The 24,722-nt window shown below is 53.0% G+C and overlaps 2 protein-coding genes across 7 annotated transcripts in view; one reads left to right on the top strand and one right to left on the bottom strand.

Moving 5' to 3' along the window:
- The window catches only part of Pgs1 (phosphatidylglycerophosphate synthase 1), a 46,116-nt gene extending 26,674 nt beyond the window's left edge, over nt 1-19,442 (top strand). For 2 of the 6 annotated variants that reach the window (XM_029554353.1, XM_008849644.2), the window contains exons 8-10: nt 8,590-8,738; nt 14,746-14,875; nt 18,834-19,442. In XM_029554353.1, the coding sequence (XP_029410213.1) occupies nt 8,590-8,738; nt 14,746-14,865 (269 nt within the window). In that variant the 3' untranslated portion in view covers nt 14,866-14,875; nt 18,834-19,442. Of the gene's footprint in view, nt 1-8,589; nt 8,739-14,745; nt 14,876-18,744 lie in introns of all 6 variants that reach the window. The other 4 variants (XR_003846524.1, XM_008849645.3, XR_003846523.1 and 1 more) reach the window with 4 other exon arrangements.
- The window catches only part of Dnah17 (dynein axonemal heavy chain 17), a 137,513-nt gene continuing 127,674 nt past the window's right edge, over nt 14,884-24,722 (bottom strand). Inside the window, exons 70-74 of the mRNA XM_008849677.3 lie at nt 24,132-24,314; nt 22,836-23,018; nt 22,389-22,532; nt 19,795-20,020; nt 14,884-18,926 (exon numbers count right to left, since the gene is read on the bottom strand). Coding sequence (XP_008847899.1) covers nt 18,679-18,926; nt 19,795-20,020; nt 22,389-22,532; nt 22,836-23,018; nt 24,132-24,314 — 984 coding nt within the window. The 3' untranslated portion in view covers nt 14,884-18,678. The remainder of the gene's footprint in view (nt 18,927-19,794; nt 20,021-22,388; nt 22,533-22,835; nt 23,019-24,131; nt 24,315-24,722) is intronic.

The raw sequence follows: 24,722 nt of genomic DNA on the forward strand, positions 1-24,722 counted from the left end.
TTTTAGGTGTGTGTCTGTTGTGAGGGTGTTCATATGTGTGCAGATGTCAGCAGAGGTCAGAGGGTGTTCATATGTGTGCAGATGTCAGCAGAGGTCAGAGGGTGTTCATATGTGTGCAGATGTCAGCAGAGGTCAGAGGCGTTGGATCTTCTTGTAGTTGGAGTTACAGGCACTTATGAACTGCCTGATGTAGGTGCTGAGAACCAAACTTGGGTCCTCTGCAAGAACAGTACTTGCTCTTAACTACTGAACCATCTCGTCAACCTATAGATTTTTTGAGACAGGGTCTTATGTAGCCCAGGCTAGCCTCAATCTTACCATGTAGTTGAGGATGACCTTGAACTTTTCATGTTCCTGAGTGCCAGGATTACTGGCATGTATCACCACACCTGGCTTGAGGGGCTTTCTGAGCAGAGAGTCCTTGCCCTAGAGTCAGGAGCTGGAGGTCAGAGGTCACTCTGCCAAGGTGAAAGTCCAGCACCCTTCCTTAGTGGCTGCAGTCCATGGTGGGCCTTAAGGCAGTCTTCTGGCACACCTGTTGACAGTCCCATGTCAGGGTAGGGTGAGCATGCAGTCCACACAGAGGTTGTAGGTTTGGGTGGTTGGTGCAGTAGACCATTTCCTTCAAGGCCTGTGCTGGACGAGGGCCATGGGCCTGTTCGAGTGTGTCTGTTTGGGGCCTGAAAACCCCTCCTGATTACTGTGCACCCAGTACCAGGATTCCCTTGCCTAAACTCCTGCAGGACAGGCTTGAACTAGTCTTCTTAGCTCTTCCTGTTCCCAAGATGCCTCAGGCGACTGAGGGTGAGCCAGATCACTGCACCCCAGGTCCTTGGCCTGGCTGGTCAGCATAGCTCTCTCCTCAGGGACTCAGGTGTTAGGATTCTTTGAGGGCAGGGTTGTGCTTGCTGGTGGCTCCTCGAGATGGCTTTGCAAGAATTGGTTTGGGTTGCTTCCTTCATGACGCCTCCAGGCAGGGCGGAACAAGAATGACCACACCAGTCAAACAGCAGTTAGTGGGTTTCGTCAGTGTCCGTCAACTTCCTGCTGGCAGGAAATTCAGAAGGCAAGGTTTGCTCCCTAGCATTTTCTGTTATTGCCGTGGAGCTGGCACAGTGGTACACATCTGTAATCCCAGCACTGGAAAGCAAGTGTAGGGTCAAGGCTAGCCTGGGGTAGACAGTAAGACCTGCTCAACAAAACAAAACAAAGTGCCAGGATACCTTGTTGGAAAGCTCCTGTGTGAGCACCATTTGCTGTGGAGTGGACATGTGCAGACCTGGTGGAACTTACTGTCACTTACAGATGTCTTAACACTCTGTCAAAGAATCATGGGGATGTCCCATGTGTTAAAACATGCCCAGAGCCTCAGGGATGTCCCGTGTATGAAAACATGCCCAGAGCCGCGCGGATGTTCCATATGTGAAAGTGTGCATAGAGCCGCGTGAATGTCCTGTGTGTGAAAACATGCCCAGAGCCGCAGGGATGTCCCGTGTGTGAAAGCATGCCCAGAGCTGGAAGATGTCCTGCGTGTGAAAACATGCCCAGAGACACAGGGATGCCCTTTGTGTGAAAACATGCCCAGAGCCGCGGGGATGTCCCATGTGTGAAAACATGCCCAGAGCTGCGGAGATGTCCCATGTGTGAAAACATGCCCAGAGCCGCGGGGATGTCCCGTGTGTGAAAACATGCGCAGAGCCGCCGGGATGTCCCGTGTGTGAAAACATACGCAGAGCCGCGGGGATGTCCCGTGTGTGAAAACATGCGCAGAGCCGCGGGGATGTCCCGTGTGTGAAAACATGCGCAGAGCCGCCGGGATGTCGCGTGAGAAGGCATGCGCAGAGCCGCCGGGATGTCCCGTGTGTGAAAACATGCACAGAGCCGCTGGGATGTCCTGTGTGTGAAGGCATGCCTTTAAAGCAGTGTGGTCCATCTGTTAAGTTCTTACTTGAATTTTTTTAGAGGACCGTGGTGTAAACATGATTTGGTTAGTGACTACCGGAAGCAGAGTCTAGAAGCTTGGTTCAGATTTACCTTTAGCAAGAAATGGAGGGGGAGGGACGGGACAGACACACATGACACGACATGACACACGGATGGATGGTTGGATGGTTGGACCTGGTTCAGTTTTCCTCATGTGTGGTGGGCTGATGGCACAGAATTGTCTAGCAGTGACTTGCAAATGTCTGTAAAATAACCAGGGACTCACAGCCTGGAGGTGTCCAGGGGTGACAGGGTGCTGGACAAGCACTTCTGCTCCCTGGGAGGAGACCGAATGCAGAGTGACAGGCTGGTGTGCAGGCTGGGGACACCTGGGATCCTTGGCGACAGTGTTTGGCCTTATTACCTGCATGGATCCTTGACTTTATGTGGTCCTAGCTTAGCCACACAGAGGGCTGAGGATTCCCGTCACCATCTGGGAGTGCCCATGAGCTGGGGCTCTGTTGCCACCAGACATCATGAGTCAATGGATTGCATATGCTGAGCAAGGAGAAGATTCATATTCAGAAGTGGAAGGCTTAGAGGCCAGAGGTATAGGTGGGGTATTTGCCTGTCATTTAGGATGCCCTGGGTTCTGTCCCCAAGCACAGCGGAATATTCCGCCCACCCCATATTGGAGTATAGTTTCTACTTGAATGTATCTTGCTTTCCCAACATGGGGAAGTCAAAAGCTTGTGAACTCCTAGGTGGGCTGTCCCATGTGCAGGACGGCTTTGCTGATGCTCTCTGACACTGGTGGTGAAGGGCATCCCCGAAACCCGAAGTCTACCTGCTTGTCCTTGGCTCCCGAGAGTCCTCAGGAGCAGCCGGTGGGACCCAGGGTGGGCCTGCAGCTGCTGCTCTAACTCAGGGTTTGCCAGTTTCCTGCTGCTTGGGCTTGCTTCTTGTCCTGTAGATGTAGAGGGGCAAGGGTAGAATGGGATTTTGCTGGGAGGCCCCTCAAACACTCCAGCAGGTCTGTCTGTGTAGGTGCTGAGGGTTCACCTTCCCAGCCTGCTCTTGGGTAGTGGGCAGTAGGACCTGAGTGTCTGTCCATATAGGTCGGTGTACTGAGTGCCAGTGTGCTTTACCTTGATGTTTGAAAGGTCTGGTCTTAGCAGTACCTGAGTGTGAGCAGTACTCGAGGGTAAAGCCAAGCTCCTGCTCAGCTCCGCCCCATGGAGAGCCTGGGACATTCACCACCATCATTTCCACTTTTTGCTTTGAGCAGGAAATGTGCCAGCCTGGTGCCAGCTTGGTCCTGAGATCCAGCAGTCCTGTGAGGCAGGGGCCATTTACTGTCCATTTGTCAGGTACATGGGCTCAGCTGGGCATGCATTTGTTGGGGATCAGAAACTTGATTTCTTCTGGACCTGATGTTCTAGATTAACAAGAGCCTGTGTGTGGCCAGAGCTGGAGTTAAGACACTTGGCTGGGCATGGTGGCGCATGCCTTTATTCCCAGCACTCGGGAGGCAGAGGCAGAGGCAGGCGGATCTCTGTGAGTTCAAGGCCAGCCTGGTCTACATAGTTCCAGGACAGCTGGGGCTACAGAGAGACCCTGTCTCAAAAAGACTCCTGGCTGTGCAGACAGTCTGCTAACGAGGCAGTGTCATCATATTACTGTCTTCCTGACAGGCTAGTTGGCATCTTGCCTAAAGGTGGACTGATGGTGCAGCCTGACAGCCCCACCCTGTTCACCTGGGCTCCACAAAGGGTGGTTGCCACCTGGAACTGGCAGGTGTACTCTGGGGTGGAGGGACTGTGTGAGTCTCTCAGCCCCTCTGAACGGCTCAGCCAGTGCCCGTCTGTGGGAGACTGCTTTGTCTTCTGTCTCTTCTGCAGGGGTCTGAGGACTCTGAACTGTATCACAAAGCACTCTGGGGGCCTGTGGGAGGGGTATGTACCTGCATCTTTTTCTGGAAGAGATCCTCAGAGAAGAGAGTGGCCCAAATGTGCAGGAGTGCCTGTTTTTTTATACACAATTGAAGTTTTTTTTACAGGTAATTGATGGAGAAGCCCGAACAAATAACCTAACACGTGTGCCTTGCTGGTGTCCTGAAGGTACAAGCATGCTCCTAGGATTTGTAATGGCTCCTGCTTTTCTTTGACTTCTGTCACATAGGAAGCAAACAGCAAGCAGAGGGATCTGTGCAAATTGTGGGGTCAGAAGCCCCAAGCAGAAGGGTCCAGGCTGGTAGGCAGTCTTGGTCAGGAAGGTGTCTCTGAGCAGAGACCCGACAGAGGCCGGGGTGCCATGCTTGTGCAGGGGGATGGAACAGTGATGCCCCTAGGCCTCACCAGGACCACATGTGCTGAGGTTGCAATCTGGGGTGGGGTAGGGGTTTGGGGATGAAGGGTGTCTGGGTCTATAGAGTGCTGGGGAGCCTTTGCTGGGAGGCACAAGGTGGCTGGGGAGAGCAGTGACAGGTTAATCCCCCCCTTGCCTGTTTTTGTTTTTGTTTTTTTGAGACAGCTCCAGCTGGCCTGGAATTCACTATGTAGACCAGGCTGGCCTTGATTTCACAGAGATCTGCCTGCCTCTGCCTCCCAAGGGCTGGGATTAAAGGCATGCACCACCACGCCTGGCTTTTCAAAATTGTTTTTGACACAGAATCTCATTCTGTACTGCAGACCGGCCTTGAATTCCTATGTGTGAGATTTAGGAGGGCAGAAAAAGGAAGGAGTTTAAAGTTAAGAAATAAGAGCCAGACCCAGACCTGCAACAGGCAAGGGCTGGTGTCTTGTCCATGGATACAGACATCAGCAAGCATGAGCAGAGCATAGTTTTTATACACGGACTCTGCTGAACACAACTGTAGGAATTTGTCAGGTGTGTCAGTGTCCTTGGGGTACTTGAGGTTGACTTTGCAAACAGTCCTGTAGTGATCAGTTGATAAGTCCAGGAGCCAGAGCAGGCTATGGCACAGCAGGAGTTAAGTGCCCCTGTACCCAGTCTCTGTCAGCCAGGAAAGTGACCAGTTGATAAGGCCTGATCAAAGGCCAAGCTGCCAATTTGGACCATTTCGCTACCTTGAGGAATTCCTGTAAGGAAGCTTACTCTCTTGCAGTTTACACATTCTATCACTAAGACTTCTGCCTCAGTCTCCCCAAGGCTGGGATCATAGACGTGAGCAGTATTTGGGCAGTGGTGAGCACCGGACATGACTGCAGTTGTCTCCCTGGTACTCAGGAGTAGAGTTTTCTTAGCTGGGAACAGCCCTGCCCCCACTTCTCAAAGCACTTTTTCCTTCCCCAGGTCTCTGATTCCTGGAATGACGATGTTAGGCCCAAAGGTCAGGCCCTGGGGTGAGGAATTGGGGCTTGATAACCATTTTATGGCCTTGTACCAGAAATGTGTTTCCTCTTCCTGGCCCTCAGTCTTCCCTGTGTACATACTGTAGGAAGGTGCCTGGAAGCACCTGCTGGGAACAGGTAGGGCCCAACCATGGAAGGGAGATGAAGTATCTCAGTTACCCTGTTCCCTGGCTCCCGAGTTGGAAGGCTCCAATGGAGAAAGAGCTGCTCCCAGCATCTGGCCATGCGGAGTTCCTGGGACACACTCCAAGTGATCACTGTCCATAGCATAGGCACACACTCAACAGGGCTTCATCTGTCTCTGAGTTTGCCAAAGTAAGTGTGTGTGTGTGAGAGAGAGAGGAGAGAGAGAGAGAGAGAGGAGAGAGAGAGAGAGAGAGAGAGGAGAGAGAGAGTCTTGTGTAGCTCAGGCTGGCCTCGTTTGCTATACCTCTGACCTTGAACATCTGATCCCATTGCTCCTACTTCCTACATGCTAGGTTACAGGTTAGCCCAGGCTGGCCTGGAACTCAGTCTGCAGCCCAGATTGGTCTCAAACATGAAATCTCCTGCTTCAACTTACTGAGTTTGGGGATAACAGGCATGTGCCACCACGCCTGGCAGTTGTTTTTTTTTTTAAGATGGGGTCGTCTTTTGTAGTCCTGACTGGCCTAACAGAGATCTGCCTGCCTCTGCCTCCTGAGTGCTGGAATTTCACATGTGCAGGGATCAAGCTTGGGGCTTCCTTTGTGCATGCTAGGCAAGCACTATACCAACAGCCCACCCCAGCCTCTCTTGCTTTCTCACAGAGAGCTCAGATTGACTGCAGGAGCATGTGTAGGACCATCTCCGCTCTCTCAGGCAGCTGCAGTCTTTGGGCTTCAAGTTCAGCTCTTTGTCTTTTACCTACGCTGTACTCTGTGGTGAGTGCCAGGTGTGGCAGTGGCTGCAGTGGCCTCCCTGTCCCCCACTTGCTGTGGTATCCAGGGCTGCAGAACTTCTTTTGGCTAGGAACAGTCCTGCCCCTAGTCCACTTCCCAAATCACTTTCCTCCCCAGCCTGTCATTCCTGCTGGTTCCTGGAACTGTGGAGATGTTGAGCCCAAAGGTCGGCTCCTGCAGTGAGGAGTTGGGCCTTGATAATATAGGGTAGAATGTGATCTGTCAGCATGTGCCTGTGAGGAAGCAGTAGAGGGAAGCAGAGGTCACTTCCTCGTAGGGACAGTAGTGTCCCAGGGAGGGGGTTCTAGAGAAACATTTTTTCTTCTATATACGAAACATAGTATTTGTAGGGACAGTGTGCAAGCAGATGAACAGCCAGCTGGGAGTCTGTAATGACAGGTTGAGAGGCAGCCATGCTACCTGCCTCCAGCAGTGACCCTGTGGACCCCTGTGAGAGAACGAGCCCATGTTCCAAGAGTTTGCAAATGAAAAGGAGCTTGGCACTCCTTCCCTTCCTCACTAGACTGTGGTCTGGAAGCCTTAGGATGGCAGGGTCCCAGTGGCAGGGTGCAGATTAGCCTGACCCTGTCACCTGTGGGCATAGTGGCTGCCCTCACGTGAGCTGGCTTAGGAGGCTGGTTGGCAAGTCGCACTGAGCAGACCCAGTGCAGTGCCAGTGAAGATGCTGCGTGGAGGCCGACGTCATGGGCAAAGCTGGGCCCTGCAGTGGCTGGTGGGAGGAAGCTCTGCCCTTTTTTGGTCTGAGGCTGCAGGGATGCCTGCCCTGGGTCCTTTCCCAGCTCCGTGCTCTGGGGAAAACTGAGGTGGGCATGGAGGGAGCCTGAGCATGTGAAGAGCCAGTGGTGTGGGACAGCAGGTTTGGCCTGGACCCCTGGGTAGCTGAGTCATTTGAGCTGAGCTGCCAGGGAGAAGGGACACTTGCCCTCTGGTGGCCTCTCAGTTGCCTGCAAGGCCAGAGGCCCTGCTGATAAAGCAAGTCAGGCAAGTGGCTTTGATGTAACCTTCTAGGGCCAGGCACCCGTTAACAGGAATAAGCAGTGGCCCTTGTCACCTCTCACCCAAGAGGTTCTTGGAAACTGCTCTGCTCATGTGAGCATTAGGAAGTGGTCGTCTATTTTAGAAGCATGTGTGCATTACATACCATCCACTTGCCTGTGATGTTCACATGGGCCTGTGGGCCCACTGTGAGGTCTTGTTTGTGGAAGAGCTGTGGTGGGAAGCCATGGGGATCTGGCCCAGTGCAGACCTGCAGAGGCCTGGGAACACTTGGTCTTGATGCTGGCTGGGTGTAAACTTTCTCTGGCTAGTAGGGGTACTGCAGAGGGTAAAGGCCGGGCCCAGCCATGCTCTGAAGAGGATGTTCTGAAGAGGAAGAAGTACTGGGTAGCACATGTCCTTGGGAGGCTAGTTTTGGGGCAATCTCTTTAGGAGAAGTAATTCTGTCAGAGGCTGGGCTGTGAAGCTGGCCCTGGAACTTGGGGAGGGTGTGGAATTGAGTGTGGAATGGGACCAGCCGTGGTCATCCCAGCTGATCCTTTAGATTTCTGCTAGAGGGGTTGGAGAGCTGGCTCAGTGGTTGGGAGTACTGACTGCCCTTTCAGAGGATCTGGGTGTGGCACCCAGCACCCACATTGGGTGACCCACAACTGCTTATAACTCCAACCTGGGGGGCGGGGAGCTGATGCCTCTGGCTTCTGCAAGCACTTGCACTCTTGTGCACATACTCACACACATATAATTAAAAACAATAAAAATAAATCTAAAAAGAGATTCTGCTAGAACCCATGACCTTCATTGCAGAAAGGGCCTGTGCTGCCCCCTATGTGGGCCTGTGCTGCCCTGTGCTTCTGTGACTGTGGTTCTCTATTGGCCTGCCTCTGGCAAGGACGGGGCCAGTGCTTGTCCGAGTGACACCGACACCTTCTGGTGTCCTGAGGTGGAGAAGGTGGATGGTCACTGCTGTGAGGGGAGTTGCTGCTTGCTCTTCCTTGTAGGCTCCTAGGAGACATGCTTGAGCTACAGAGAGCTGGGGCTCTAGGGAGTGGCTCAGGGAGCAGTTGGAGCCAGGGGTGTCAGAGAAGCCCAGGGACAGCATCGCCAAAGTTCCCCTGAAGATTCCAGCTCCTGACCTGCTTGGACCAGGCTGCTCAGGGAGCAGCAGAGTCTGAAGAACAGCTTGTACTGGGTGGGCGGATCAGCACCTGGGCGGGCGGGCGGGCGGGCAGCCTGGTGTGGTCCAGGTGCCTCATGGCTCCCTGCCTGTCCTGCTCTCCTCCTAGGTTGACAGTGGGCATCAAGGACCTGGCAGATGCTGTGCTCACCTCTGTCTGCACGTCTCCTTTTCCCTGCAGGCCTCTGGCTGTACCTGGCAGGGAGCAGCCTGCCCTGTCTCACGCTGATTGGCTCTCCTAATTTTGGGTACAGGTCAGTTCACCGGGACCTGGAGGCCCAGATTGCCATTGTGACAGAGAGCCGAGCCCTGCAGCAGCAACTCCATCAGGTTGGTTGAAGTGGGGAGAGTCTTGGGTGCATAAGGGTGCAGCTGGTGCCATGTCATTGGCCATTGTCAGTCGAGACAGTGGTGAGACTGCAGACTGAAAGACCCTGGGTCCCCCCCTAAATTGAGAGAAACCTTGGAAGGCCATGCCCTAACCACTGCAGCTGCTGGGATAGGCCTGTACCCCTCCTGGGGACCTTTCCTTTTGCTTTGCGGGAAGAGATCACTGGTTCCTCACAGGGATGTGGTACTGCAGGACAGGGTCCAGTCTCCCTGGATGAGGGCGAATGTCAGGGTCAGTAGTGGCTTTGCCCTCGGTATGTTTGGAGATAACAGAAAGCTCTGAGAATTCATCATGCTTTCTCATGACTCAGTATTTGACTGCCTGCAGCAGTGCCCAGACGTGTGAGGCCATGTGCTTTAGTCTCCAAAGTTTGTGTCCTTTGCATGAACCTCTCTAATGGGATGGGCTAGAGACCCCTTGGAATCCTGGAGTGCAAGACGTTTGCTCCCAACTGGACCCTGTCAGGAGCATGCATACCAACTTTATCATAGTCGTTGTTGTGTGTTGGGGGATGAGTGTGTGAGTGTGGTGTACATGTGCCACAATGCCTGTGTGTGGGTGTGGTGTGTGTGCCACAAGGCTTGTGTGGGTGTGGTGTGAGTGCCACAAGGCCTGTGTATGTGTGGTGTGTGTGCCACAATGCCTGTGTGTGTGTGAGTGTGGGATGTGTGTGTGTGCCACAAGGCTTGTGTGTGTGTGGTGTGTGTGCCACAAGGCCTGTGTGTGGGTGTGGTGTGTGTGCCACAAGGCTTGTGTGGGTGTGGTGTGAGTGCCACAAGGCCTGTGTGTGTGTGGTGTGTGTGCCACAAGGCCTGTGTGTGTGTGGTGTGTGTGCCACAAGGCCTGTGTGGGTGTGGTGTGTGTGTGCCACAAGGCCTGTGTGAGTGGTGTGCATGTGCCACAATGCCTGTGTGTGTGTGGTGTGTGTGCCACAAGGCCTGTGTGAGTGTGGTGTGTGTGTCCACAATGCCTATGTATGGGTGTGGTGGGCATGTGCCAGGAGGCCTGTATATGAGTGTGGTGTGTGTGTGCCACAAGGCATGTGTGGAGGTTAGAGGTCAACCTATGGAAGGTCGTTCTTCTACCTTGGGTTCCAGGGACTGAACTTGGGCTGTGAGGCCTGTGTGGCACATGCTCTCACTGACCCACACACTGACTTTTAGATACCAGAGTTTGGGGAGTCACTGCTGTTGAGCTGTCAGAGCCGTTGCTGATGGACAAGGAAGTGGTCACTGCCTTGTTCTCTGGACCTGCTACTGTGTCTGGAAATCTTGTCGCTAATGAGGGGCCAGGTGCCAGTAAGGGGTACATGACCAGGCAAGAGGAAGTGACAGCAGCCATGCCTGGGGGCCAGTGGGATGACTGGGTTTGCCAGCAGATGTCCCCCTGCAGAAAGACTATGGCAAATGACTAAGGAAGGCCCCACATGCTGAAGGCTTCCCCTAATAGGTAGCAGCTGGCCTGGGAGCCTTGCTGTGGGGAAGACAGCCTGCAGCTCTCAACGTTGTCACTAGTATAGGGCCATGTGTACATGCCTCCATGGGAATCACTGTTAATGATTCTGGCCAAGGGCAGAGATGAGTTCTGGGGGAATCTGGGCTGGTCTGGGGAGCAAGTACCCAGGCCTGTGCCCTGAGTCCGGGTGCTGACCCATCCCCACTTCCTGAGTTGGGGAGGTAAACCCACATCCTGGATCTTGAGAAAGGCCAGGCTGCTATGGTCTGCTGATTTCTCAAATGGTATGCTTGGGATGTTTTCTTCCCAAACCTGGGTCCCAGGGGCTTGTGACTGGGAGGCCAGCAGCTACTGCTGTGGGGCTTCATTCTTAGGGTGTTGATTCTGTGTCTGTGAAGAGTAGAAGGTGCTTCTGGATGGTTCTTCTGTATCCTGCAGCATGCTTCAAGGCCTGCAGCTGGCCTGACTCTCCAGTGCCTGGTTGTTGAGTGCTACATGATCTTGATGCCCAACCCCAGTTCAAAGTCCCTGCAGCCTATGGTCCCCGTACTCAGAAGCCCAACTGGAGTTATCCTGGGGCTCAGGAGAGGGCCTTGTGTGTCCCATAGAGCTGGAAAAACGAGATATTTTTATCAGAGCCCAGAGTCCCTCCCCTGACTTAGTGCAAACAATAAAAACTGAAAGCTTCCTGGTTTTGTTCAGAGAACAGTTTTCCACTCATGACCCAAGAGCGACTCCCTTGAACAGCCCTGTGACCTCCACCAGCTGACTTCCTTCTCCATCCCTGCTCTGGAGTCTGAGGACACCGAAGCATTTCTGGTAATTTAATTGCAGTCTTGGCTGGGTGTTCTTCTGCAAACCAGCCACTTGAGACCAAAGCCGGCTCCTCCGCAGGCACATCCCATAGAGTGTTATGCTTGTGTTTGTGACGTGTGGAACCGGGATGGAAAAGCCAGCTGTGGGGCATGGATAGGAGCCCCAGGATGCTGCCGTGGTGATGAAGGCCGAGAGTGTAGGGATGGTGCAGGAAGAGATGTTGTAAGGTTCCAAACTCCATCCTTGTGGGCAAAGCCTTGGACACATTCTGCAGTCTTGGGATAGGGTTCCATCCTCCTACTCTCTGGGTTGGAGTTGCTGCTGAGGATCGTCTCCCCATGCTGGCTTCTGCTACAGTAGATTGTTCGTAAAACAACAGCCGTTTCTCCCAAAAATCTGAAGTAGGATTGAAGTAGGATTGCAGGCCATGCATGTATATGTTTTGGTTTTATTTTGTTATCAAACTGTTTGTGTTTGTGTATATATGTGTGTTTGTGGCAGGAGTGTGGAAAATAGAGGACACCTTGAGGAGTCAGCTTCTTCCACTATTGTATGTTCTGGGGATCCGACTCAGGATGTCAAGCTTAGTGGCAAGAGCCTATACCCGCTGAGCCACCTCACCAGCCTGCATGTATATTTTTATTTGTATTTTCTTTTTTTTTTAACTTTTACAAAAACTTTATTGAGAATTTCATACATGTGTATGAGTTGTTTTGATCAAACCCACGCCCACTCCCTCCCCTCCAACACCTCCCATATCTCCCCATCACTTGTTTCTTTTTCTTTTCTTCTTTCATTTGTTTATTTTATGGAGCTTTTGGCTACTCCAACATTCCCCCCTCTGAAGAGGTAACCCTACAATATTTTAAGGATTAGATACAAGCTCCCAAATGCTTTTGACATTTTTGGCCTTTGGAACAGAGTATGTTGCTAACAGTCCCAAGGACATTTTAACTGCCTAGCCTTCCTACCTCCTTTTTTTTAAAAAAAAAATTTTTATTATTTTTATTTTATGTGTATGCACGTATTGCCTGCATGTAGGTGCATCCATGTTGTACAACACCCATGGAGGACAGAAGAGGTTATTGGATCTCTTGTGACTAGAGCTATGGACAGTTGTTAGCTGCCATGTGGGTGCTGGGATTCAAACTTTGGTCTTCTGCTAGAACAGCCAGTGTTCTTAACTGCTGAGCCATCTCTCCAGTCCCATATATTTTATTTATTTTTGTGTGTGTTATGCCTGCATGTGTGTTAAGGGCATGCATGTCATGGAACGCCTGTCAGAAGAAGGCATTGGGCACCCCAGAACTGGAGGAGAAGAAAGTCTTTGAATCGTGACTAGGAGATGCGAAGGAGAAGTAAAGGCAAGAATAATTAGCATTACAAGTTCTAGACAGGGAACTAGAAAAAAGTCAGAACAGGGCAATTTTCAAATGTTCATATGAGAGTCCATTGGAATTTCTTCACAAGGGCTTCCAAAAGCATCCCTCTATTGGGTTCCTCCTCATTTTTCTTTTATCTTCCAAGGCTGGACTCTAGAGTGATGGATTCAGGATTTGCCTTCAGGTATTTTGATAGCACCACGTGGAGGCAGGATCCAGGGGCTCTCAGGCAGTCCCCTGGGTTCTCAGGCCCTCTGCTAGATGGAGGCCAGAGGGAGGCCAGAACTTGGCACTCTGGTGGTCATGCATGCATGTTTTTAAACTTGGTTTTAAAAGTGAAAGTATAGAATTCTCTGCAACAATCAGAAGGAACTAATTCACTGACTGGAGCTCATTTTAATCACCCTTACCTGTCTTTTTTCTGGGAGCCTATGGAGACATACAACTTGTTAGAAAGTGGAATGGGGCTGGAGAGATGTTTCAGTGGTTAAGAGTATGTACTGCTTTTCCAGAGGACTCAAGTTCAGTTCCCAGCACCCACGCCAGGTAGCTCAACAATACCCTGTAATTCCAGCTCTAAGGGGATCCAATGCCTCTGGCCTCTTTGGGCACACACACGCACCCCCCATATACATGATTAAAAAGAAAATGTACCTTTAAAAACAAAAGAAAGAGAATGGAATTAGGAGTACTTACTGGTCTTCCACGTCCGTAAATACCAAGTCCAAGGATTCAGCCACCTGTGGATGGGGAATGCCCAGAGGAACCCTCTCTCCGCACAGATGCTCCCAGGCTTTACTGTCCCCTGAACAGAGCGGTACCGCTCTTTAATTACATTTGCATTTGTAGTAGGTGTTCTGGGTATTACAGCCTCAAGTTGAGTGAAAAGTACGTGAGGGGGCTGGGTTAAGTACGTGAGGGGGCTCAGGGGTTAAGTACGTGAGGGGCTGGGGTAAGAGCATGTACTGCTGTTGCAGAGGACCTGAGTTTGGGTCCCAACACCCACATCAGGAGGCCCAAAACTGCCTGTAACTCCAGTTCCAGGGGTATCCGACCCCCTCTTCTGGGCTCTGCAGGCACGTGCACTCATGCACACAGGTGCCTGCAGAGACACATGCTCATGTCTGAGGGAGCTAGGCCTTGTGGCTCAGGCCTGTAATCCCAGCAGTTCCCTGGCTGAGGCAGGAGGATTGTAAGTTTAAGGCCACCCTGAGCAACTTAGTGAGATGCTATCTTAGAGGTGTTTTGTTTTGTTTTGTTGGTCATTTTTGAAACAGGGTCTCCTTGTAGCCCCGGCTGGCCTGGAACCACGTAGACCAGTCTGGCCTTGAACTCACAGAGATCTACCTGCCTCTGCCTCCCAGTGCTGGGATCAAAGGTGTGTGCCACTGCGCCTGGTGCCTTAGGTGCTTAGAGTTTTTTTTGTTTTTTTTTAAAGCGTGGGGGGACTGGAGCTATAGTTCTGTGTAGAGAGAGCACTTGCCTAGTATTCACAAGGCCCTGGGCACAGTGGCCAACACTGTAAGAGGATGCGTGTGGACTACATGAAAATGCTCCACATTGGGTGTCAGGGACTTGAGCCTTAGTGGGTCATGGATTCTGGGGCTCCTTGTCCGGCTCTCTCGCCTGTGTGTCATGAACTTTCCTGTGTGTTGCCATCCGTGGTGTGGTAGTACAGGACCACTGCTGCTTTGGGTGGTTCCTGAGTGACTGTTGGGTGGCCTTTCCCACTGTGAATGCTGCCACAGGAGTCTGTGAAGCCTGGCAGCTGGTTCTGAGTGCAGAGCTGCTTTCTTGGGGTGAACATGCAGGCAGACCTCTTCAGGACTTATGTCTGTTGTCAGGCTTAGAAAGGACCCTTTGCATCACCCATGTATGTTAGCCGGGATGCCAGCCTTGCAGAGGGCCTTGTTGCAGTTTGACAGAGGAAGTGTGCCTGCTGGAACCCAAAGCCTCTGCACATGCCAGGCTCACATACCACTGAATAGGACCCCTGTCCAGTTCCTTACTATTTTAACTTACACTAGTTCATTTAGTGAGGATAAACTTCTAAACTAATTTTCCCTCCAGGTATATTTCTTTAGCTAAATCAAAGAAGTTTTGAGACTGAGCCAGTTTGGCTGAAGTTCCAGGAAGCCAGTCTTAGCTGGTCTGTGTTGTGTGGCAGTGTCTGCTGGGCCCCTGCTGCTGGAGCATCTGCAGCATCTCTGATCAGTCTCACAAATGTGTAATTGTTGTCCGGGCTGGTCTGAGTGAGTCACAGGCCAATCCACCGTGTGTGCTTCTTCCTCAGGAGCAAGAGCAGCTCTACCTGCGCTCAGGCGGCGTGTCCTCCACTACCTTTGAGCAGCCAGGTCGGCAGGTGAAGCTGTGGGTGAAGATGGTGACTCCACTGATCAAGAACTTCTTCTGAAGACACACAGGTGCTGCCTCTCTACGTGGTTTTGCTGGGAACATAGTAGGTCAGGAAGTGCTCCAGGGACTGGACCCTGAGGGCTCTTCCACTGTGTCCTTGGCTTGGCACAGAGCAGTGTCTGTCTGTGGACAGCTGCTGTCAGGGGTTGTAAAGCTGGGTGCTAACCCTTGTAGCTCAGTCACCTCCTCTCAGGTGCCTTCTGCTCTCTGGGCTGGGTACATACGGGGGTGTACAGTGCCTTCTGCTCTCCCTGCCCAGGGGTCCTGGGAGGCTCAGGAGCCCAGGGAGCAGAAGGGCAGTCTGTTTGTCCTTCCTCCCTCATGTGCGTGGCCCCGCAGGGACAATTCCCAGGAGAGGAGGATCAGGTGGAGGAGGAGCTCTTGGACTGAGAGTGGCTCTGGCTGGCTGCCTGGTCAGCTGCAGCTTAGAGGATGAGGTGGTGGCTGAGCCAGACCTTGGGGCTGCTGTCTTGTGTCTCCTTGACGTTTCTGTGACGTGCTGATGGTGAGTGTGATGTTCTAGATGTGTGGGCAGTTAGTCATAGGCTACACTGTCCACCCAGGAGCCAGTGCCTTGTAAGAATATGGATGAAGGTCCCTGAGCTGCCCTGCTCTTCAGGTCTGGGCAGGGCTGGCCATCATGACCCATGGGGCCTCTGGACCCCAAATATACCCTGAAGGCCCCACAGGGTCAGTCCTTGGTGCCTCTGCTTTGGCTTGTGGGGAGGAAGGGTGAGGGGGTCACAGAGGAGTTGGGCCTGAGATGATGTGTGGGTTCTTTTTTTTTTTTGGTCTTTTTTGAGACAGGGTCTCCTCGTAGCCCCAGGTGTCCTGGAACTCACTATGTAGACCAGGCTGGCCTTGTGGCCTTGAACTCATAGAGATCAGAGATCGGCCTGCCTCTGCCTCCCAAGTGCTGGGACTAAAGGCATGCGCCACCACGCCTGGCTGGTGTGTGGGTTCTTAATGACGCCCTATGTCCATATGTTTGCATGGCTCTCAGCTCCTGCTCTCTGTTCCCACAGCTACAACTTTTTGGAAAGCTTTGTAGCCCTGGCTGGCCAGAAACTCACTATGTAGACCAGGCTGGTCTTGAACAGAGATCTACCTGCTTCTGCCTCCCTAGTGCTGGGATTAAAGGCGTGTGCCACCATGCCTTGCTTAAGACTTGCTTTACATCACGTAGTTTTTTCTCATTATTTTAAATAACACTAGACAAAGAGAGTGAGATAGCTCTCGGAGACCCACAGTGTGCGGCTTATTCCTGCCTTCCCCTCCTGGCAGCCCCTGCTTCGTTCCTTCTGACACTCATATCCCTTGTTTGTAAACCACATATGCATGGGGTTGTCCTCCTAAAGTGGACGCAGCTGTGCCAGTATCGCACCTGGTACAGAACTCAGCCAGAGTTCCTCATGTTGTCGGATGACCAGAAGATGTTCGTAATCCCAGGGAGGTTGGCCGAGGTTGGCCCAGGCTGGCCTTCAATTTGTGGCAATCCTACCTTAGCCTCAGGTGCTGGGATTGTAGATGTGTGCCACTGCACCCGGCTCATTTTCGTTTTTTTGATTTGTTTGACATAAGATTCAAATAAGGTCTCCAGCATATGATTGGTTGATTGGCAGCTCGTGTTGTCGGTCCACATAGCACCTCCACACGTCCCCTGCCTTATAGAAGCCTGCTCATCTGCCCAACCTCTTCTCCAGGGTGTCTGGGTGCCTCTGGCAGCAGCTGCTCCTTTCTACCCCCTGTGGCCGACAGCTGTGATGGTCACCTCTTGTGAGATCTGAGCTGTAGTCGCCAGCTGGCCTTGTCATCACAGCCTGATCGTGGCACCTGGGGCTCCAGAGCTGGGAACACCTGGCCTAAGCTGGGGCAGCTGCCGGCTGTCTGAGAACAGAGCAGAGCCCCTCAGTGCTGTTTGCCTTCAGGGACACTATTAAATTATCCTGTGGGGCAAGTGATGGGAGTCACAGGAACTGCAGGGCACTGGGCTTGTGTTTAGAGAGGCGTACACAGCGCTTGCAGCTTCTGCAGGGCTAGAGTGGAAAGCCCCGGGCGCAGGCTGGCCTAAGTCGCCCTCCTGAGCTGCCTCTCCGCTGCCTCTGGTCCCTGCTCAGGCCTTGCTGGTGTCCTGGGTAGGTTGTCCCTCTGGCTCTTCAGATCCAGTCTCCTTAATTCTGCCCCAGGCAGCAGTGTCTCTTCCAGACCCCTGCCTTCTCGCCACTGCAGTGGGGCCCACAGGTGACTTGACTCATCCTTGGGAAGTTCGGAGATAATTTTGTCTGACAACTACGCAGGGTGTGTGTGTGTGTGGAATAAATTACTGCTGCACTTCAGGCTCCAAAGGCAAAACTGAAAAAAAGCTCATTTTGTGGTTATTACCGGGGACTGCCTTGGGGTCTTGCTGGCTGTCGGCTGCGGGGCTGCAGTGACCCTTCTGCCGCAGAGAGAGGCAGTTGCTCAGTGGCCAGGCTTGGCCTTTAACTGCTCTGTCCTTCCTTCTGTCTGGGAAGAGGGGGAGGGGCTATGGGGCTGCTCCTTGCTCCCCAGGAGCTCTGGGCTTTGGGGGCTGTCCTGTCACCCCGGGATCCTAGTCTCCAGTCTCCTCTCTTGTGTGCAGCCTGGCCACTCTGCTGGGCATCAGCCTGCTGTGTCTGAGGCCTGGGCTGTACCCTCCCTGCTGAGGTGCTCGGCTTGAGGTGGACAGTCATGACCAGTGGGGCCAGGCTTGCAGGTGGACAGACGTGAACAGTAGGCCCAGGCCTGGTCTTTCAGGGCAGCCTTTCAGCCAGCGCTACCTGTAGCTGCCATCAACTGGCAGGTGCCCACTGTGTAAAGAGGTCGCGTCCCCAACCCTAACAGCTCTATGTGGGCATCAGGGTGTGTGTGCATGTGTGTGTGTTCATAATCCTGAGCTGACCTCTCTGACAGGATGTATGTGTGTATGCATGTGTACGTGTGCATGTGTGTTCATGGTACTGAGCTGGCCTCTCTGACAGGTTGCAGGTGTTTCTCCTGTAGTTGCCCCAAACTCAAGCTGAAGGACTCATCCAGGAGAGGAGCCTGGTTTTCCTTATGCTGGGACTGCGGTTCACTACCCAGAGCTCCCTCTGGGCCTTGGAGTTGGGTGGAAGCAGCCACTGAGTAGCCAGTGGCCATCCCACAGCTGGGCACAGCCCATGGTCACAGTGGCCTCTGCTGTCTCCACTGCCCTAGGCAGTGGGACTGAGCAGGGAGCAGCAGCTGCCAAACAGCTGGGTTGCTCTTTCTGGTTGTGGGGCGGAGGCTGGCACTGCTGTGATTACAAAAGGTTCTTGTTCTTGGGCAGTGTGGACACCGCCCACACCATGGCCACTCCTATTTATGAGGGAGCTCCCTATGCCCTTGCTGTGGGGCTTGGGGCTTTTTGCACAGCATCAGGCCAAAGGTGAGCACTGCGTCCTAATCCCATGTACTGCTTGTGTAAGTTAAACACACCTGGCTCCCGGGGAGTCAAGGTTTGGGGTTTGTTCCCTAGGAGGCTTGTTCCTGGCTACTGGGGACAGAGCCTCACTCCCCGCTGTGCCAGACCTTGGGTGACATCAGGCACTAAGCGGAATCAGCCAGGCACAGCCAAGTGACTGTGATCGTTTTACTCTACAGCACCCCTTCCATGCCTGCCCTCGCCCACCTCCACCCTCTTGGTAGTCCAGGTGTGCCAGATTATGTAAGAGTCAGAAATAGCCATCAGTTCCTGTAAAGAAGGGACAGCTGCAAGGCCATTTCTGGTTGGGATGGCGTTGTGGCCAGGCTGCTGGTCTGGCCCTGGCGTCTACACCTGCAGGAGCAGTGCCACAGCCGCCAGGGTCCATCTGGCTGCTTTCTCTTTGGTCTTCAGGTTGAAGGTCCAGACGTAGGTGGGGCCTCGGATGCGCGTCTTGTACACTGGGCACTCATAGATGTTCTTGGTCTCCACTCGGTCCGCAGGGATGGCCTTGATGAAGATGACGGGCATGGCTGGCGTCAGATCCTTCAGCTTTGCTTCGGCGATGACTCCGGTCTGGGTATCCCAGCGAGCTCCTGTGGGGGCAGTGTGGCGAGGTCAGGGCAGCCCTGGTGGGCCTGAGCTGTCTGGAGTGCTGGCACCGAGGCACTGGCAGGGAGAGGCCTGGCCTTGCACCTCCCCAACCTTTCAGGGACAGGCCAGTATCCCGTGACCCCTGAAAAGTTCTGGCCAGGTGCCAGGGGCTGAACGTGCCAAACACGGAGGTGTGAACTGAGGACCTGCTGGCGGACTGTGCGTGTGCTAACGGCTCTGAGGAACAGCCTGGCACTACAGCTCTGGGGCTGCGTCTGTACAGATCCGTTGTGTTTTCAGAGCCTCATCTCAGCCTTCAGTGGCAGGAAATTGGAAACACAGCTGATGATTGCAGCTATGATCCCTGACTCCGTGTGAAATGTCTACCCGGAGTGCACGTATGCTGTAAACTGTGTATGTGCCTATGTAAACCCTGTCTGCTGCTCTGTCTCATCATCCTATTTAATGATGTTCATATTTCCTGTGTAGTATCCCACAATAAACATGGAGAACAGTTACTGCTGTGCTTGTCCTGGCTGATGTGGGAACCAGGGTGTCTGAGCCTCAGCTGGCCTGGTCCCGATACTTCACAGGGATGTTAGGTGTCAAATGGGACTGGTTGGATGGATCTGAGGAACTGGCCTTGCCTGATGCTCCTGTCCCGTGCTCCTGCCCTGTGCTCCTTGGTAGTAGGACTAGGGGATTATTGACGCTTAGAAGCCTTCTCTAGGGTTTAGGGCAGCTCTGAGCTGCCGGCTCACGTGCCTATGCTGTGTGTCCCACCTGCCTCCAGCTATGCCCAGCCTGTCTACACTTAAGAGCTGGTTTCTTGTGCAGCTGACTGGGAGTTCTTGGGACAGACCCAGTCACCTTCCATGAAGAGTCCATACACATAGGCGCCCTCTCGGGGGGGAGCAGTCATGTCCTCCCGGTTTTTCTTGGTCACTTCCACAGACAGACACATCTTGTCCAAGGGCCACTCGTTCTTCCTGGCCATGGACTGCATGATGGCTGTGAGGAATGACTGCGGGTTGAAGAAACCAGCCAGCCACACCGTGGTGGGCAGAGCAAAATCCGTTGTCCAGGCCTCCAGCTCCTGGCAGGAAACAGTAGTTGTTGAGGGCGTGGATGGGAGGCGGGGATGGGGGACGGGTCTGGGCTGTGGCTGAGCAGGCTGAGGCCTAGCTTCCATAGGAGAGTCTGCAGCCTTCCAGAATGTTCTGTCTCACCCCATTTTAAATGGGGTAGGAGAAGGACTGAAGAGGAAATGTCTTGACACTTGACAGCAGTTTGGGGTCCAGAAGAGACACACTACCTTCATCACATCACATGAGGGGGGTTTCCACTGTCGCCACATGCTCATGGTCAGATATCCTAGGGGCTGGGCCAGGCCTCCCATCTGTTCCAGCAGTGGTGGTGGGCAGGGCCTCCAGGGCTGTGGATCCTGTGCTCCTAAGATTCTGGGGTCCTGTGCTGGACAGCTTTAGTGTCAACTTGACACACCTGGGTTGAGGGAGCCTCAGTTGGGGAATTGCCTCTATTGGACTGGCCTGTGGCCATGTCTGAAGGGCATCTTCTTGATGAGTGATGTGGGAGGGCCCAGCCCACTGTGGGTGGTGCCACCCCTGGGCAGGTGGGCCTGTGTTGCATAAGAAAGCAGGCTGAGCAGGGGCCAGGGGAGCAAGCCAGTAAACAGTGTTCCTCCATGGCCTGTGCTCCAGTTCCTGCCTCCAGGTTCCTGCTGAGTTCCTACCTGGCCTCCCTCAGTGATGAACTGTGATGCAGGAGATATAAGCCAAATAAACCCTTTCCGCCTCAAGATGGTATTGGTCAGAGTGTTTTGTCGCAGCAATGGAGAAACAAACTAAGACAGTAATTGGTACCAAGAATGGGGTATTCCTGTGACAGACCTGACCTTGGTGTTTTAGGGAGGACTGTGGAAGTGTTTGGAACTTTGGGCTGGAAAAGCCATTGCGTGCTCAGTTTGTTGCTGTGGAGCTTGGAACAGTTACACTGAAAGAGTTGTAGATGATGGAGTCCTGGCTTGTGAAGCTTCAAAGGGAAACGGAGACTATCAGGGCTGTTCGTGTGAGATTTTGGATTGAGAATCTGTGGATTCTTGTTGTCTGGAGCTGAAGAATCAGCTCTGATTAAGAAGAGACCAGACCCTGAAGTAAAACCTTTGCTTTACTGGGACAATTGATGCTGGTTAGCTGGGGCTGAAAAATCAGCTATAAGTAAGAAGAGACCAGCATCACTATGGTAAAATCTGGGAGGTATTTCCTTAGGATCAGCACACAGAGGGGACCTGAACCTCCATCTCTAGCTGGAAGCAGGACTTGGTAATGTATAAGAGTCTCCTGCATTGTTCTGGTGTTGAAAGTGTGAAGGGGTCACAGAGAACAGCTGAGGCTTGGCACTCTGAGAGGCCAGGAAAGGCCATGGGTGAAAGTGCAGCTTCAGTTGCAGTGAAGACCCCAGGATCGAAGGGGTCAGGTCATGGAGAGAATCTGAGGCTTTGCACCCCAAGAGGCAAGAAGAGGCCATTGGTGAAGGTGTAGCCTCAGTTTCAATGGAGACCCCAGCTTTTTGGAGATGCCGGGACCATGGGACAACCACCAAGGACAGCGGCAGGTGTGGCATGGAGCTGGCCTGGGTCTGTGAGATGAGCTGAGTGTGCTGTGGATGGCAGAGTCAGAGCAGTGGAACTGCCATTACCCTTTGGAGCCCAGAGGATCGTGTGTGAATCCCAGACAGATGTCCAGCCTCGAGCTACTTTGCTGGGCTTTGGTTTTGCTTGGTGTGCCCGATTCTTCCCTTTGAAATAAGACAGTACTTGTTTTGGATTTTATAGGAGTACACAGTTAAGAGACTTTTAAAAGAAACTATGAACTTTTAAGTGTTTGGATTTTTTTAAGGACTGTGGGGTTCTTAAGGTTGTACTGTCTTATGTTGTGATATTAATGTTAACATCATGTCTTGGGGACAAAAATTGGAAAGTTTATGGTTTAATAGTGATGTTTGTGTGTCAAGTTGACAAGGGGTCAATTGTGCTGGATAGCTTTAGTGTCAACTTGACACACCTGGGTTGAGGGAGCCTCAATTGGGGAATTGCCTCTATTGGACTGGCCTGTGACCATATCTGAGGGGCATCTTCTTGATGAGTGATGTGGGAAGGCCCAGCCCACTGTGGGTGGTGCCACCCCTGGGCAGGTGGGCCTGTGTTGCATAAGAAAGCAGGCTGAGCAGGGGCCAAGGGAGCAAGCCAGTAAGCACTGATCCTCCATGGTCTGTGCTCCAGCTCCTGCCTCCAGGTTCCTGCCGAGTTCCTACCTTGGGCTCCCTGATGAACTGTGACCTGGGAGATGTAAGCTGAATAAACGCTTTCCTTCCCAAGTTGCTATTGATCAGAGTGTTTTGTCGCAGCAATGGAGAATCAAACTAAGACAGGTCCCATGACTTACCCTGATGCGGAGCAGTAGGTCTGCGTACCAGGCTCCCAGGCCCATCATGGAGGGGTAGGCCCGGGCCACCCATGTCTTGGGCACAGTGTCATAGAACAGAGCAGTGGATAGGTCCTCCATGTCAGTTGTGATGGTCAGCTCCCCCTAAGGAACGGGATCAGGTTTGGGGAGCTATGTGCTTAGGATGGCAGAGAACCCCCACATTCCTAAGACCCCCAACCCCGCCGTGTGTCCCGAGTCATCGGCACGCTGTGGTTTTGTGTGGCATCTCCAGAAATCCTGGGTCTGGCCAGCCAGGCAGCAGTTAGCCTCCGTGGAAGACTCCCGATCAGGGGACGAAGGGGTCGGGTGGTGGCACAGCAAATCTCCAGGAACCAGCCAAGGTGGACTAGTGCCCCTCTGCAGACCAGCCCTGTGCCCATGTCCTGGATGGCCCTCAGTTTTTACCTTCAGCCCCAGGTTCAGCTCCTTCAGTGAGCGCCGCATCTCATTGGTCAGGATGTTCATTCGTTCACATTCTTGGAAGGCGACGACCACGTAGGGTGTCTTCTTAGCAGCTTTCGCCATGATCTCAGCCATGTTGAAGGTTTCTGGAATCTTCTCAAGGATCTCATCCAGCACGGCCTTCACCTGGAAGCCCCAGCAAGCCCCTGTCAGGGCATCTTGACCAGTGGAGAGACTGGAGCCCCGGAGGGCAGAGGCCAGTGGGATGGTCAGAAACACGATGACACAGCTGCCTTTGACAAGGGCTGCCCCATGGCCAGGGTCGCCCAGTGTATCAGACACAGGTTCTCCAGCTTCTTGCCCTCCATTAGATCGCCCCCTATGGGCACAGGCCTGTGATTCTGTCCTCTGTGGGGACTGTGTTGTCATTGCCCCCCAACTACCCTTACTCCATACAGAGAGGCCCTCTGTGGTCACTTATGATTCTGTCCTCTGTGGGGACTGTACCAGCACGTACACACACACACACAGTGCCCTGCCATGGGTGATCACTGTCCTCTGTGGGGATTGTACCATCACTATGTGCACACACACACACACACACACACACACACACACACATGCACACACGCAGTGGCCCACGCCCATAGTGATCACCACCATCCATCAGTATTTTTTTTTTTTTGAGACCATGTCTTATGCTATGCTTCCCAGCCTGACTCTGAACTTGAGATCCTCCTGCCTCTCATGTGCTGGGATTACGGTGGTGGATGTCAACCACACACGGCTCATCGGATTTCTGATTTCAGTCATTAGAGCCTGCTATCTGGAGCCTGATAGCAATTAGGGACTTTTGATCTCAATCTTGGTCTGTTTCCTGCTGCCCAGTCCCACACTTAGCTGACTTGTAATAGAACTTTCCCGGGATGTGTGAGAAAGTGTGCAGGTGTCAAGAGTCTCCTGGGGTGACCTGAGGTGACCCAGGCAGCCGAAAGCCTGTGCAGTGAGTGCTCTAACACTCAGCCTTTCTGACCATGTGCTGGTTAGTGGGCTGTGCCTGGGCTATCCTTTGAGCTCCCTGTCCTGGGAAAACCACCCCTGCTCCCCCAAAGTTCTGTGCTCCAAATACTAGGCCAGCGACACCTGGTGACCAGTTTGTAGGCCACCCTCACCCCCATCCCAGAGCTTCTAGCTTCCAAGGCTGGAGGACAATTGCACAGGTGCTAGCCCCAGCCAGGGCTACACAGTGCCACCCCCTCACCTGCCCACCCCTGTTCCTGGGGACATCCTAGGCCCTACCTTCTCTTCTCGGGACATGCCTGTGCCTGCTCCCGAGTCTGTCTCTTTGGGCTGCATTTCCAGGACGGTGCGGAACAGTTTCTCTGAGGTGACTGTTAGGAAGCCGATCTCTGCGTTGGGGTGCAGGCCGTACAGATAGGGACTCTCGGGGGGCAGGTTCTCATCAATGTATTCATGGTAGCCCTGGAGAGAGGAGCTGGTTTGTAAGCAGGCTGCCCAGGTCCTGCCATTGACTAGGTATCTCCTGTGCTCTGTGCAGTCCTACCCCCCCCCCCCCCCGGAACATAAAAAGGAAATCCTCACCCCTCCCCAAGGCCACACACACTGCTTTGCACTTTGGGCAGTTGGATTCTTGCTCTGTTACTAGATGGCCTTTTTTAAAAATAATAATATTTTTTTTTGTCTTTTTGTCAGTTCTTTTTTTTAAACAGGGTCTCTCAAGTCACAGCCAACCTGGAAGTCACAATGTGAACCAGGGTAGCCTCGATCTCTCAGGGATCCACCTGCCTCTGCCTCCCGAGGGCTGGGATTAAAGGCGCATGCCACCACACCTGGCCAAAAAATATTTCATTTCATTTTATTTATTTTTTT

This window comes from Nannospalax galili, unplaced genomic scaffold, assembly GCF_000622305.1.
Source record: "Nannospalax galili isolate Female #2095 unplaced genomic scaffold, S.galili_v1.0 scaffold945, whole genome shotgun sequence".
NCBI classification, from domain to species: Eukaryota; Metazoa; Chordata; class Mammalia; order Rodentia; family Spalacidae; genus Nannospalax; species Nannospalax galili.